Source organism: Mastomys coucha, unplaced genomic scaffold (genome assembly GCF_008632895.1).
Source record: "Mastomys coucha isolate ucsf_1 unplaced genomic scaffold, UCSF_Mcou_1 pScaffold7, whole genome shotgun sequence".
NCBI lineage: Eukaryota > Metazoa > Chordata > Mammalia > Rodentia > Muridae > Mastomys > Mastomys coucha.
Genome location: NW_022196913.1, coordinates 90086011 through 90100821, shown reverse-complemented (window position 1 = coordinate 90100821; position 14811 = coordinate 90086011). Strand labels below are relative to the sequence as shown.

At 41.1% G+C, this 14811-nt stretch overlaps 1 protein-coding gene across 1 annotated transcript in view; it reads left to right on the top strand.

Annotated features, from left to right (window-relative positions):
* Eif3h (eukaryotic translation initiation factor 3 subunit H) overlaps positions 1 to 13525 on the top strand; it is an 80448-nt gene extending 66923 nt beyond the window's left edge. The window contains exons 4-8 of the mRNA XM_031359603.1: positions 1154 to 1253; positions 2349 to 2498; positions 9202 to 9322; positions 11144 to 11276; positions 13261 to 13525. Of these exons, the coding sequence (XP_031215463.1) occupies positions 1154 to 1253; positions 2349 to 2498; positions 9202 to 9322; positions 11144 to 11276; positions 13261 to 13358 (602 nt within the window). The 3' untranslated portion in view covers positions 13359 to 13525. The remainder of the gene's footprint in view (positions 1 to 1153; positions 1254 to 2348; positions 2499 to 9201; positions 9323 to 11143; positions 11277 to 13260) is intronic.
* Positions 13526 to 14811: the final 1286 nt, after the last annotated feature.

The window sequence follows — 14811 nt, the reverse complement described above, 5'->3', positions numbered from 1 at the left end:
CATGACTGACCAATCATAATACAGCGTGCCAAGTTTTCCTTCTCTTTTTTTCTTTCTCTCTCTCTCTTTTTTTCCCTTTTCTTCTTTTTTTTTTTTTTAACCTCTGACAGCAGCGTACAAAACCTGGACTGTTTCTTAGCACAAAGATTTTTTTCTTTTCGGCCTATTTAATGGTGTTTCCTCAAGCTCTCCAGACCAGATGTTCTGTGCTGTATCAGAACCGTAGGCAATTTAACAGCTTTATAGCCTCCCCTCCCCAAACACTCACAGTTTGCCATATCTGGCAGACTCGCATATAGTTTCCAGCTGAGAAGTAAATGTAACGTCCTGAGTATCTGTCAGAAAAAATACTAATGAATACGATCAATCTTATGAGCTGCCCCGAAATTGTTTCAGTGTGTTAGCAATTGGATTACAGAGAGAACAAGTTGTTAAAGTGCACTTATATTGGCTGGAAACATTGCATCATCAGACCTTGATGAATTTTCCACTTGCTTCAATCTATTTTGGTTTTCATTTTATCACCTATTGCTAAAAGTTTGACTGTGTTGAATTTCAGACAACATGAATGTTAACACAGGTTTTAGGCGAACATTGGCTCTCCAGAGCCGTTATCAGGCAGCACGTGCTAAGCTCCCTTCCTTGTGCAGTGTTTAAGCAGTCAGTTTTGACAAAACCTATTTCCCTAAAACTATAACGACACTCTGCAATAGCTCTTTGACTTAGTGGTTTGGTTTTTACAATCTGCTTTAATGAAGAACTGTGAACAGTGCTCACTGGGATGGATACATTTGTTCCCAGGACTATTTGTTTTAAATTTATTGATTGAAGGGCTATAGAAGGATACATAGAGATTTTTCTGTGCTTGATATTCATGAGTATTTTTCTCCTATTTACACAAGATATGCAGAACTAGTCATATATTTAATTTTCAACAAGTTAACTGGTTCTGCTTGAGGGAGAGATTTAAAGGTATCCCATCTAGATTTTGACTCTATTCTGGTTTTAATCAGTTTCTGATTATGTCCTGATTATTTAGTTTGGTCTTGATATTTCAAAGCTGTGTGATTAGTAGCAGTGTGCCCAGAACTACTACTATATGAACACTAGTGACAACATTCTCAGTAAAAGCTTTCTCTTTTCCTTTTTTGAGATCCCATAAAAACTGCCCAAGGATCTCTCTCACTGAAGGCATACAGACTGACCCCTAAACTGATGGAAGTTTGTAAAGAGAAGGACTTTTCTCCTGAAGCGTAAGTGTTCCAGGCGCATGAGGCATATGGTAAACGACTTAGGTTTGGGTTTTTTTTTTTTTTAGGATGTCAGGGTTTTTTTTGTTTTGTTTTTTTGTAAGATGTCAGTTTGCCACGTGTATTAAGTCCTTGGTTGGGCTGTCGTAATGCTGTGTGGGCGGCGGAGGTTTCTGTATCGGGCAAGTGCCACTTGATTTCTCCTTCTCTGTGGTTAAGCTGTTCTGTATGGAAAGTCTCCTCTGATGTTTTCACCATGGTGGATTCAGCTAGTGGGAAATAACTAGCCCATGTATGGAACATGTCATAAGTGGTAGAGTAAAGGGAGGTGAGAAGAGTAGTTAGCCACTACCAGACTGCAAGCTGTAGCCTGCTCCTGCACCTTGTGTCCTGTTAGAATAGATAGAAATAGTTCAGGGATTCAGAGGGCAAAAAGTGGCTTATTGGAAACTTAGGGGGGTAATTAACTGTTCTGTGATCTGGCTTCGTGGCATGATAATATTTTTTCAAAAAAATATTTACTGTTCCTCTGTTATTATGTAGTTTTTTACTTCATATGAAACTTCATATTGGACAGTTGACCATTAGTTTCACATTGACTCCTAAAAATGTGTAGAACCTTAGAAGACAAGCCGAGTCACGAAAAGTTCTACACGTGGAGCTGGAGCAAGGCGAGGAGAGGCTGTGTTCCGGCTGTGCTCTGCCTATATGAGTCTCCACTTCCTGCTTCTGAGGTGTAGAGAGCACCGCCCTTTCAAGCTGCTTTAAGTGTGTATTATGTCAAGTAACTCACAGTGACTTCAGTGTCACTGAAAATTTAAGAATTCCTGACTAAAGAATAAGCAGGTTTTTTTGTCTGTCTGTCTATTGTATTTTGTCACTTATTTTTGGGGCTTACAGCTCAGATTCATACCACTTTCAAAGTTACTCAAATCACTGGCCTTGGGTTTGACAGTCATTTCCTACCCTCATGCTGTTAAAAGAACTAATGAAACAGAGCCTATGGAGGGTGCCTATAATTAGGTAAAATGTATCAACTACTCAATTTAGCATTCTGTTCTGACCATTGGCCTCAAGTATTTTTAACATACTTCACAGATTGAAAAAGGCAAGCATCACCTTTGAGCACATGTTTGAAGAAGTGCCGATTGTAATTAAAAATTCACATCTGATCAATGTCCTAATGTGGGAGCTCGAGAAGAAGTCAGCTGTGGCGGATAAGCATGAGTTGCTCAGTCTTGCTAGCAGGTAAGTGACCCTGCCTAATGAAAGGCCTCCACGTCTTTTTTTTTTTTTCTTCTAATAATGCAAACTTTTTCCATACTTTCTTTGTGAAATAAGGAAAAACTACTGAGAAACACTTTGAGGTTACTAAAAAAAAAAAATGCAACAGCACATACTGTTCATCTGGCCTCATAAAGATCCCTGTTAAAAGCTCTCAGGACAATCACTGTTGCCAGGACCCCAGCTGCCTTTGTCACTGTCATTTGGACCATGATAGGGCAAATGCCAGGGAGAGGTTGCTGGAATTTAGTTTGGTGTTGCTTACTGTACTGGATCCCTAGAGACTTGTTCAGGAGCAGAAGAAGGTGCTCCACTTTGCTGCTCTGGCCGCCCTTGTTCACATAGAGACTTCCTAAATAGTAGACTTCAGTTATTAGAGCATTTTTGATACTGACACTTCTACTGTCTTAGAAATAGCAGTGAGTATGCAATTTCCTTTAGTATGACTGTTTTAGCTGATTAATTGGCAAGTTCATATTTTTATTTTGCTTTAATACTGATTGAGATGTCCCAGAACAAATTGTTGCCTTTCTGGAGTTACTGTTGATCTGTCCCCCCGACTTCCCCAATTTCTTGCTCCTTTTTTTAATGTTTTACAGTCACAGGGATTGAGCCCAGGACCTCACACATACCGGGCCTGGCATTGAGGAACTGCTCCAGTCTGTCTTCCTTTCCGTAGAGGTGTCAGAGTCACAAGCAGCCTCTCTTACATTCCTTTAAAATCTTATTTGTGATTTTTTTTTTTCTTTTTGGAGGAAAGAGGTGCCAGCAGATTTGTACTGTAAAATGACCAAACAGAGTAGATAATCAGTTGGCTGAAACAGTTTTCCTCTCCACACTTATGGGTCTCACTGTGTAGCTTAGGTACTCAAATCTGCCTCAGACTTCCAGGTGCTGGGTTTATGTGTGTGTGCCACTGTTCCTAGTCAAGGTTTTTCTTAAGCAATCAGTTTTGAACAGAACTTCAATTATTATCAGGTTTGTAGTTATCATTCAATATGAACTACTAAAGACAATGAAAACTTTGTAATTATGAGAGGAGCAAAGGACTGGAGACCAATGTTTTCCATGTTCTGCATGAGCAACACCATGATTCAGGTAGCATTGTTTCACAATAATCCATCATAAAGGCCTTAAGGGCAATAGTATGGAAACCTAAGGGTGACCAGAATGCTGAATGATATAGCCAGATTTCACTGCGCCAAAGAGCAAACTGTTGAGATGCAAAGGTACTTTCATAACAGTCCTTATATTTGTCTGCTTGAGAAGATCAATTTTTTCTTTTGTATATAAAGTATCAAGCTAAGGACCCTCTATAACAGCGTGGGAGGTTACAGTTTGATGTATCGGTATACAGTTGTGTAGTAATTTTAAATTTACTACACAAGAACATTTCCTTATATAATTCATGTCTTCACTTCTACCCTGGCCTTCTATATTGAGCATACAGAACAATACAGCCTTTGTGTAGCTTTCAGGTCACCAGTGAGCCTGTCTGTAATTTCTGTCTTTCCAGAGCAACAATTGTAATAGCCTAGAATATTATCCTAGCTTGCCCTATCACTGAAAATCCTCAAATACTATTTTATTGTGGTTTTGTCCTATGTATTGTTGTAACTCTGAAAGAGAGGCTCTCTGCTTTCCCTGTGAAATTGTTTAAAGGGTAAATTACTGTTTTTGTGGGGAGTGGGTAGGACTAATGCCTGCTGTCATATACCTAGGGACTCCTGTGTGGAGCCAGGTGTCATACAGCCATGAAGTAACAGAGTGAACCTTTTGTACATCCTCATTCCCTCTCACGTTAGCGGCATAACAAGATGTTACCTTGATTATGTGTCTTTTTCTTAAACAGCTTCTTAGATTCTAGGTTTATTTTCTCTTTTATGACCCATATGTGGGCATCAGTTTTTTATTTAGAATTAATTTGTTTTACATATGCCTAAGATGTACAGTTCTTTTTGTTCAGAGTCTTAATTTTTTACATTTTACTAAAGGAGTGTTCTAGGTCAGTCTTTTAGTTTTAACATTTGTAGGGCACAGGCCTTGAACTTTTCACACATGAAAAACAATTCTATTCCCTTCTTTTAGATAGTAAACTAGAGGTAAGTATCCTATATTAAGGATAATAAGCATGAACTGATACTGCGGTGAGAGCTGCCTTCACTTTCTTGGTTCACATCTGTTTAAGTTATCTATTTCAGTTCTTTGTTTCTTGGCAATAAAAGGCAGGGCTGTATTATAGAAACCCCTCACAGGAACTCCTGTTTCCGCATACTGGCTAAACCACAACAGAAAAGATTTCCCCAGAAAATTGCTCCTGGTGATGGATCTGATTTTTCTGTGAGTGGAATTGTTAATTCCTGATGCTCATACACTGTGTGTCTTTTTGAGTGTTTCTTTCTAACGGATTGTGTTTCTAAGGATGATTATTGTAATATACATGTTGAAATATCTTTGAAGTCTGCATACCATGGTTATGGTAGTCTTTTACTATAATTGCATATACTTTTATAATCACTTGAAAGACATCAGTGGAAAGGAAGATTAAGAAATTTTGGAGGGTAATTTTTCTTGCTTTTCCTCCTCATATTCTCTCTCTCTCTCTCTCTCTCTCTCTCTCTCTCTCTCTCTCTCTCTCTCTCTCTCTCTCTCTCTCTCTCTCTCTCTCTCTGTCTCTCTCTTTGTGTGTGTGTGTGTCTGCATGCGCATACACACCTGGCAGTCAGGCCAGAGATGTCAGATCTCCCTGGAACTTAAGATGCAGGTCAGTGTGAGCAACCCTAGATAGGTGCTGTTCTGAACAGTTGAGCTAATGTCCCAGTCCCAGAAAGGCCCATTTTAATTTTCTTGCTGACGTGAGTATAGCAGGTCTCCAGGATTGAAGGTCCAAACTACAAATGATAGCATCTCTACATTTAGCAGTAGCTCTCCGGCTCTGTGTGTCACCTCTCAGCTGTGGGATTGATGAACTTTTCATTCCCTGTGCCCTGCAGTTGGGAGTATATGGTATTTCATATACTTGACATAGCTCTGTTCTTTCACTGTTAAAACATTTGTCCCTCAGGCCATTGTGCCCTGCCCCAACCTCCATGACTTCATGAACTGAAGGACACTGAGTGTCATCTTCCACATAGATTGTTCATTTCTCATCATTCCTGGTGTGCCATCATTACCACGCTTTCCCTGTGCAGAGAGAATAACCTTGACTTTGTGCTACTGTTCTCCAACTTTCCACTGTTTATTGTGTTTACATTCTCTCCCCACCCCGTTAATTTATTCACTTTACACCCTATCATAGCCCCCTCTGCCTGTTCCACCCTTAAAAGTCCCTCTCCCCATTACACCCTTCCCTTCTCCTCAGAGAAGGACCACCCTGCCCTGGGATATCAAGTCATATCAGGAGTAGGTAGGTACGTCCTTTCCCACTGAGGCCCAATCAGGAAGTCCAGCTAGGGGAATGGGATCCAGTGGCAGGTAGCCCTGCTTTAATTGTAAGGGGATGTTTAAGTTTCTTGATAGGATTTTCTGTCACTCTCTCTGTCTCCTCACTTTTCACTGTGTCCCATACATACTCTGTGCTATATACTGTTGCAGTTCTCATTGGAACTCTTCCTTTGGGTTCCATTAATGTAAAGGTTACTAGTGAACTCTCTTGCCTATCCGTCCATTGTCAGTGTTCGTCTAGATCCATCTGTCCCATGTACATTGAGGAGTGAGTTCATCTTACTGCCATGAACTTCTACTTTAAGCTAACACTTCATTTTATCATTCCTGACTTAAGTCTTTGCTGGGTCTCATTGTCTTTAGACGGAGCTCGAGATTGCAAAGTTCTGAGGCAGGACTGCTGCTCACCTCAGGACTGTCACAGTGCTTGTCCAAGAGTCTTTGTAGAATGACTTCTGCCTGTCTTTGCACTGCTGCAATGCTCATGTCCCTGTTCTGAGTGTATTCCTCTGTCCTGCTAATCACTACTCCAAAGTACATCTTGGTCACACTGGGGTCCCAGCACACTGCTTTTGCCCAGTACCTATAGTATACCTTTGTAGGCTCCTTGCTGCCTGCCACCGTCTCCTTTTCAAAAGCCCAAACCGTAGTTGTCAGATAATGTGGGAGGGTCTCACTTTATCCTGAGGCCATCTTTTATAAGCATCTGTTGTACATCTGCTACAGCGCTTCACCATGCTCATGTGCCCATCTCTCTACTCTCTTCTCTCTGTGCAGTGTGTTAAGTGTGGTTGTGTTACAGTCTGATCCTTATTGTCTAAGGGGGTGGCTGGCAGGGGGTGGCTGGCGTTGGTGCGTGGGGAGTGTGAGCTATAGCACTTTGGGATTAATTGTGAAGTTATTTGGGAGGGAACTCGACTGGTCCCTGGTTCTGGGTGTTTGCTTAGCTATTAGGAGAAAACCTCTTCTTTCTTATTCTGCACCATATGCCCAAACACTTGAGTCTGGATGGATTAAAATCAAACTATTAAGACATTAGAAAACAGCAACAAATACCCAATTCTCAAAGAAATATCTTTTAAGTTAAAAAGTGGTTCAAAAATTCCAATGGAATACTATAAATATAAACTGAATATTAGTATTAAAGGAGCACTTGAAGCCAGGTGGTGACCCTTGCCTAAAATGCCCACACTAGGGAGATAGAGGCAGGGAGATGGGTGCTGGTTTAACAAGACCACTTGACAAGGCTCCATGACACCCTGGAAAAAGAGGCAAAAGGGAGTGGGGAGGATTGGATAAAATAGATTAGGTAGCTGGAGTTGTGAATCAGGGTTGTTTGAGAACTGCTTGACGGGATTGAAAGGTAGCTTTACACACGCACATACCTCATTCTATTATAACACCATTTAAGGAAAAAACCCCAAATTTTCTAATTTTCTGATTCCTGATAGAATCCATAATTTAGTAACATTTACTCTGATTTGGTTGCAAGCTTCCCAGCCTGTTTCTTCCTTAACTGGTTGGCTGCTCAAACCAGGACACTGAGCCACTAGCACCCTGCTCCTCTATAATGCCCAATATGTGTAACTGCAGCAAAGTTCTGCTCACATTGCTGTATGCTCACTGCTGCTGTGCTTGGTCAGGCTAATGGTCTTTCTCTGCAATGGCATATCACTCTGTGTGTGTGTGTCTGTCTGTCTGTCTATGTGTATGTGTGTATGTGTACACATGTTCAACGGCTTTGTTTTGTATTTGGTTTTTCAAGACTTTCTCTGTGTAGTCATGGCTGTCCTTGAACTCGCTCTGTAGACCAGGCTGGCCTCAAACTTGAGATCTGTCTGTCTCTGCCTCCCAAGCTCTGAGGTTAAAGGTGTGTGCCACCACACCTGGCTCACATTCAGTGTTGTTAAAAAAGACGTTACTTCATGATGGTCCCTTTTTAAAGAAAACAGGTTAGTCTTTAATTGGCGGGGCACTTTCACATTGTTGCTGAGAAGATTCGTTCACACAGACCACATGGTGGGGTTGGAGGGGAGCTTTGATGCCACTGGGCTCCATGGGTGGCTTTTATTTTTACATCAAATGGATTTGAAAATGCCTACTTCTTGCCTGTCTCGGGCCTTCATCACTTGTACTTATCTTTTCTCTAGAACGTTTGTTGGCATTGCTGACTCCTGATGCTCTGTTTTCAGCCTGTCATCTCCTCAGAGAGATTCTGACATGCTATCTAAAGTGTGTCCTCAGCGCTTCACATTTATAGGTCCAGTGAAGATAGAGACGTGTGTGTCTCGTTCAGTGCTGTCTCTGTTCCCTCTGGCTGAGAAGATAGAGACGTGTGTGTCTCGTTCAGTGCTGTCTCTGTTCCCTATAGCTGAGAAGATAGAGACGTGTGTGTCTCGTTCAGTGCTGTCTCTGTTCCCTATAGCTGAGAAGATAGAGACGTGTGTGTCTCGTTCAGTGCTGTCTCTGTTCCCTCTGGCTGAGCCTGGCAAGTAATAAACTTTAGCAAATATCTGTCTGTCTGAGGTTAGTGATTGGGAGTACTGGTTGTCAGCCAGTGGCTGTTGGAGTGTGTGTGTCTATCAGTTGTCCAGGCGTCCTTGAAGCTGCATATGATTGCAGGCCACGGTGGTGTAGATGGGGTCATTCTGTCAATCATTATCACCCCTTTATAAGAAGATGTTAGTACCTGAACTGATATGCGTATAAGAGACCACCTACTGGAAATGTAGGGATGGGGAGAGACAAAGAGATCATCTGCTCTGCAGAGCAAATGCTCCCATTGTGTTTAGAGCCTGCTGGATAAGAAGTGCAGTTTGAGGAGCTGTAATTGTTTACGTGTTCTTTCTGGTGACTGCTAATTTCAAGTCCCTGAGGCACGAGAGAAAGGTTTTAAAGAAAAAAAGTTCAGGAACATGAATTTAAATTAAACTTAGTTTTTGTTTAATGCCCATTATAAATTCTCACTCAATATGCTGAACAGTTCTTGGCCCTCACCCCTGTGCTTTGAGAAGAAATGGAGCTAGTGCAGGCACTCCTGGGTTATGCTTGAACCTGACTAGGAAGCTTATTAACAAGCTCTCCCTGTTGGCTACCCTTACTTCTACCTATGTGTGGGCTCAACATGCTAACAGAAGGCAAGTTCAGCTAACATCTCGAACCGTTGCAGGCACCTGCCATGCAGTAACCAGAAGAATGATATGGTAATGTGCTTACTTTTCAGCAATCATTTGGGGAAGAATCTCCAGTTGCTGATGGACCGGGTGGATGAAATGAGCCAGGACATAATCAAATACAACACGTACATGAGGAACACCAGTAAACAGCAGCAGCAGAAACATCAGGTTGGTGTGGAGAACTTGGCAGTCACCGTGGTTAGGTGCAGTATTTCAGGAGTCTCCTTCAGAATTGTTGGGAAACCACTGACTGCTAACCTAATGACTATCATGTTTTAAAAGAGTATTCTTTATGTAGTATTACTTATTTACACCTTGTACTTAAAAATACCTGACTTACAGAGAGCTGATCAATTAAGTCAGAGTGTAATGCCAAGGTTATGCAAATAGGTGATACATTATTGAGAAAATCAGAGGCAGAAGAGATCCAGAGTGTCACAGCTCATTTCTTCACTAACTGTAATTGGTTTGGTAGTGGCTCGTTGCGGCATACTTAGCGATCTTCAGTTCATTTAAAAACTGAGCAATTGTGATTAAGAGCAAGCAGTTTTGATAGGAAATAATAGACCAACTGCTGTGAAGTAGATAGTATAGTACAGATAAAACCCCTAAGATTACCTGGAGATTCTCATATGCACATGCATAGTCTCTTTGTGCCTTTAACCTTTTCTTTATTTGTGTTACCCGAGGACCAGGAGGCTTTCACAGTGCCTTATAATACTGTTTTTATTACTCAAATGTTCTTAGCCTTTGATTCATAGATAAGTTGACTTCAGAATGTTTATCTATGAAAATGGTGTTTGCATATGACCACTGTGTTAAAAGGTACTATAAATGAGATGTTGTTAAACACTCTGTGCTTAAGCACAGCTAAGGTAGTTCTGAGAGTATTGTATTTAAAGTCAGCATCAGTTGACATATATAGTGAATTTAAAGTACATGCTTTTGCCACTTTTGAAAGGAAAAGATTTATATATAAGTCTGTACAGTGTTTTTGACTTATTAACTGAACATGTGGCAGATAGTCTCAGACAAACTGTGGAGTAGAGGATGGGACCCCGGCTTGGTTTCGTTCTCTTGCTTGATTTCAGTTGAGAAAGGGCTCACATGGGGTATCAAATTCACTAAGAGTCTTATGCATACTTTTTAAGAACTTCAGCGTATTGAGATCTTCCATTGATGTCTGTGCTTAGTGACACTGCTCAGAATCCCTTTTAGGTTTGTGTCAATGTTCCTCGTCCTATAGGGTGATAGCAAGATATGCTTCTTTAGAACTTATTTTCACAGGGACCCAAGGACTTTAAACAAGTATTAGTCCAAAGTGGTTTCTCATTACCGAGCCTTATAATCTGCTATGACAAGCCGTCTGCAAGCACTCTTGTTTCATTGTAGTCAGCATATGGTTTTATTGTTAATCGGTGTCTGAGTATGTCACTGCCCCCTTGTCAGACAGAGGTATCAAGAACTATGTTGGAAGTCTTGTGTGAGCTAGTATGTGCTAAGGCATAGGCGAGCACTATGAACAATAACGGAACAAGAAAGGCAGAGGTAGCAACATCAACGGAGGTATCATACTAGTGTTCTCATTGTTGACAGTATTTTGGGTCAATAGAATAATTTTTTACTTAGTTGTTAATGTTGGGATGAATAACCTTCCCCTTTGTCTAGAGTGCTAGCATGTCACCTGCAAATCATGTCCCTCCAAGGCCCTTTGTTGTCAAGCCTGTCTTCTGAAGGTAGATGTAGATTCTTAGTACAGTGGCACCAGAATTGATGAAAAATAAGATCTCTTTATTGGCTGTAATATTGAGCTTCACAGTAACCAGTTACCAAACATTGTAATTTATGGAAGCTCTGTCTGGAATTCAGAGCTGCTGGATTTGCTTGGGAGAGGGAAATGGGTATGGGAGGGGAGGGAGGGCAAGCTCCTACACATGCTTGTTTCTCGATTGAGAAAAATAATCAAATGATTTTTCTCCTCGATTGTAGTATCAGCAGCGTCGCCAACAGGAGAATATGCAGCGACAGAGTCGAGGCGAGCCCCCACTCCCTGAGGAGGACCTCTCCAAACTCTTCAAGCCTCACCAGGCCCCTGCCAGGATGGATTCCCTGCTCATTGCAGGTATTCTCATAGGGACACATGTGGCTTCTTGTCTTCTTTAGGGAGCAGTAGATAGCAGCATCATGGGTCATAAACACTAGTTTATGTTAAGAGTTTAATCTGTGTCTTGGATTCTTTAGGGCTTCACTTGGTTTTATATCTAAACGTGTCTTGGCTTGCATTATGCTTTCTAAAATAAGTTTTATGTGAGGCATCTTTCATGGAAACCTAGAATTGAAGCCCTTTTCATCTCTTCCCATGGGTTTCTAATGTGAGGAAAATACTGTTCTTTTTTGACTATGGCAATACAGAAAAGAACCTTTGTGGATACTGGGTCTTGGCATCTCCTTTCAGTGGATGGTGTGATTTTGCCTTTCTTGAAGTAGGGTCTCACTGTGTAGCTGCCATCAAGGGTGTGTACCACTACTGCCTAGCATAGTGATTTTTTTTTTTGTATTTGTATATTGTATATGTATTTTAATATTTAGCACCCATGCTCTTACTTGGTAGTGCTCTTGTAGAAATTTTGTTGAATGAGATTTTCAATCAGCTACTATCTGTAGGAAATGTATTAGAGTAAAACATTAAAAGCTTGTCTTCCACTTAGCTCATTGAGAGGTGAAAATTCAGATTCCTAAAACCACTGATAGACATTGAGACTTGATGGTGATACTGTGAACACTTTGGAGAAGGTGTCCATGTGAGGGCTCCTCATGCTTTCTCTTAACTCATTGTCTTCCTCACGGATCTGTAATCTGTACTATACCCTGGCCAAAGTAAGATGGTGACCCATAGTAAATAACCTGCAGTCTCAGCTGAGACTTTTGAGTTTATGTATTCTAACTCCTTGTGTCATCCAGACTTATGATTATGTATTCTCATTGAAAGTCCAGTCACCTAGGAGCAGTACATGTAGATTGCAGTGGCATGGTCTGGTGTCACACTACATTTAGGATGCGTCATCCTGTCTGGACCTGAAAGTCTTGTCTTCCTGTCCAATGTAGTGTTTAAGCTATAATTTCAGATGACACAGGCTGCATGAATGTGTTACTCTCTCAGAAATAATTTCACCGTCTTTTTCTCATTGCTTTCTTTTAAGACTAGAAAGTGTACTGTTTGTGAAGGAGGTGGTTGTGTGTGTGTCACTGCATACTTGTGGAGGTCTGGGGCAACTCAAAGAAGTCAGTGCAACTGCCATCAACAAGTGCACCCTGGGAGTAGAGCAGCCCATCAGCCTTGGCCTGCAGGCACATTTCTGCAATAAACCAATCTCTTTACTATTTTTAGTGGGCTCTTTTTAAATTAAAAATGTGTCATGCTGTCCATTTTTATTGCATTTTGGGTGGAATCAGGTGCTTCCCTAGGTTTTAAATTTGTCTTGCAGTCTTCTTTGTTTTTTTGGGGGGGGGTTGTTTTTTTTAATGAAGGTTTTACAGTTTTCAGCTTAGAGGGACTGAGATACAGCCCCTTTGTAAAGGTCACGTTCAAGTAGTCTGTAGTCTGTTTGAGTCATGTGCAGTTGTGTTAGCTTCCTGACACTCAAGGCTCCCCTGAAGAACATTAAGAGGGACCCAAGGGAAGGACCCCTAGCACTCCTGAAGATGATATACTGTGAACCCTGGTGAGCTGCAGGTCATAGTTTTATCTTTTTTGACCTCCTGCCTGCTGAGGAGAGCCTGTGCTGACCTCTCAGTTGTCTTAGCATGGCTTGGGTCTGATCTCAATAGTCAGCCTGCTGTTGGTGGAGAGCTAAGAGGCAGGGTGTGGCTGACGGATTATTGGATAGGTGGTGTTTTTCTTCATTCTTAGGTCCTGAAGACTGGAAGATATATTCTTTGCAAAAGACGTATTCTTTATCTCTTGTGGAAAACAATACCAGTGGATTGTTTTTTCTTTAGTGAATTCTTGGTTTAAAACAAAATACAAGTGATTTTGGTTTTGACATTCTAGGTCATTTTTGAGTTTGTTGAACATTAATTATGATTTCTTTTTCTCAAATATGCAGGCCAGATTAACACTTACTGCCAGAACATCAAGGAGTTCACTGCCCAAAACTTAGGCAAACTCTTCATGGCCCAGGCTCTTCAAGAATACAATAATTAGGAAAAGGAAGCTTCCAGAGAACGCTGAGTAGACAGACTGTTGAGACGCCACTAGAGTGACCCTTGGAAAAATGTATTTCTGTACTACAAAGTGGAGAGGTGTACTGCGTTGTTACTGCTGTAATGGTTTTCTAGCCAATAATAAAACTTTAATTGGTTGTTCAGGTACCTTTGTGTATATTTATTTTGTTTCAATTATCTTTTTTTCCAAAAAGGTGAAAGAAGTCTTGACTAGACTTCAGCACTCAGCCGGCACTCAGAGCATGCTCCTGTGGCAGTCTCTGTTGTCCTCTCCTTCCGCCACCTGCTGGGCTGCTGGGCCATTTTCATCCTCTGCTCTGGAGGCCTGTGGATGCGTTCTGTAGGTGCAGAGGCGTCCTTCATGCCCAGGCTTGGAATAATTTGCCTTCATTTGACTCTTCCCTTTCTTCAAATGATAAATACCTTTGTCCATATTATAGACTACTGAGCATATGAATTTTAAAGGTCATTTTATCAGATGATCATATTTTGTATGAAAACAAAACTCATATTTTGTATATTTGTTTAGGACTTCGTATTTATCTTCCTATATTACAAAGTATTGTGTTACCACTAACTGTTACTACATGCAGGAAGAAAACTTAGGAGAATAGTAGTACACTGGAAAAATATATTTGCATGATTTTATAGACCAAGCATGGTGGCATATCTGGAAGGTTATTGAAGATCTCACTTTTTAGCACCACAATTAGCTAGGGGCGAGATTTGTCATCTATGAAACTATTATAATATTCTACACAATCTCTCCAGAGTATGAGGTTGTTAGTTGAGTTTTACCTTTAAAAGCTTAGAACCTTGAACATTTTAGAGAGCAAGTTTCTAATTTTGTATGTCATTATTTACCTAGGATAAATTCCTTAAAAAAAAAAATGGAGCTGCTAGCCACGAGGTTTATGAACTTTAAAGACCTTTTAGCTATATATCCAGATTGCCTTTGAGAAGGTTCCTCTGGGGATGCAGCTTACAGGTAGAGAACTTGCCTAACAAGTGGCAGGCCCTGGGCCCAGTGCTCAGTGCTGGGGGAGAAAAAGGAAAAGGATTTGTTCTGCAGGTTGTCCTTGCTGCCCCTGCAGGTTGTCCTTGCTGCCCCTGCCCATCCCTATTTGGAACATTTGAGTAAAAAAGGCACGGTGTGCTCTTGGTTTGTATCCCTGTATTCTATTTGCCTGGACTTGGAATTTTACTGCCATTGGACGGCCACTCCTGAAATATCAGAGAAAAATGGAGGACAACCAGCTCAAATATCCCCTTAGTTACTGTTCTTCTCATGAAGTGAGATGACCTTACGAGACCCTGTGTTTTCTAGAGGTGTGCTTCTTAGGCCCTGTGTTTGTTAGGTTTCACTAACTCAGTGAAGCGTGAATGCGTGCTTAACTGGTGATCTCAGTAGTTTCTTATTTAAGAATTGTGGG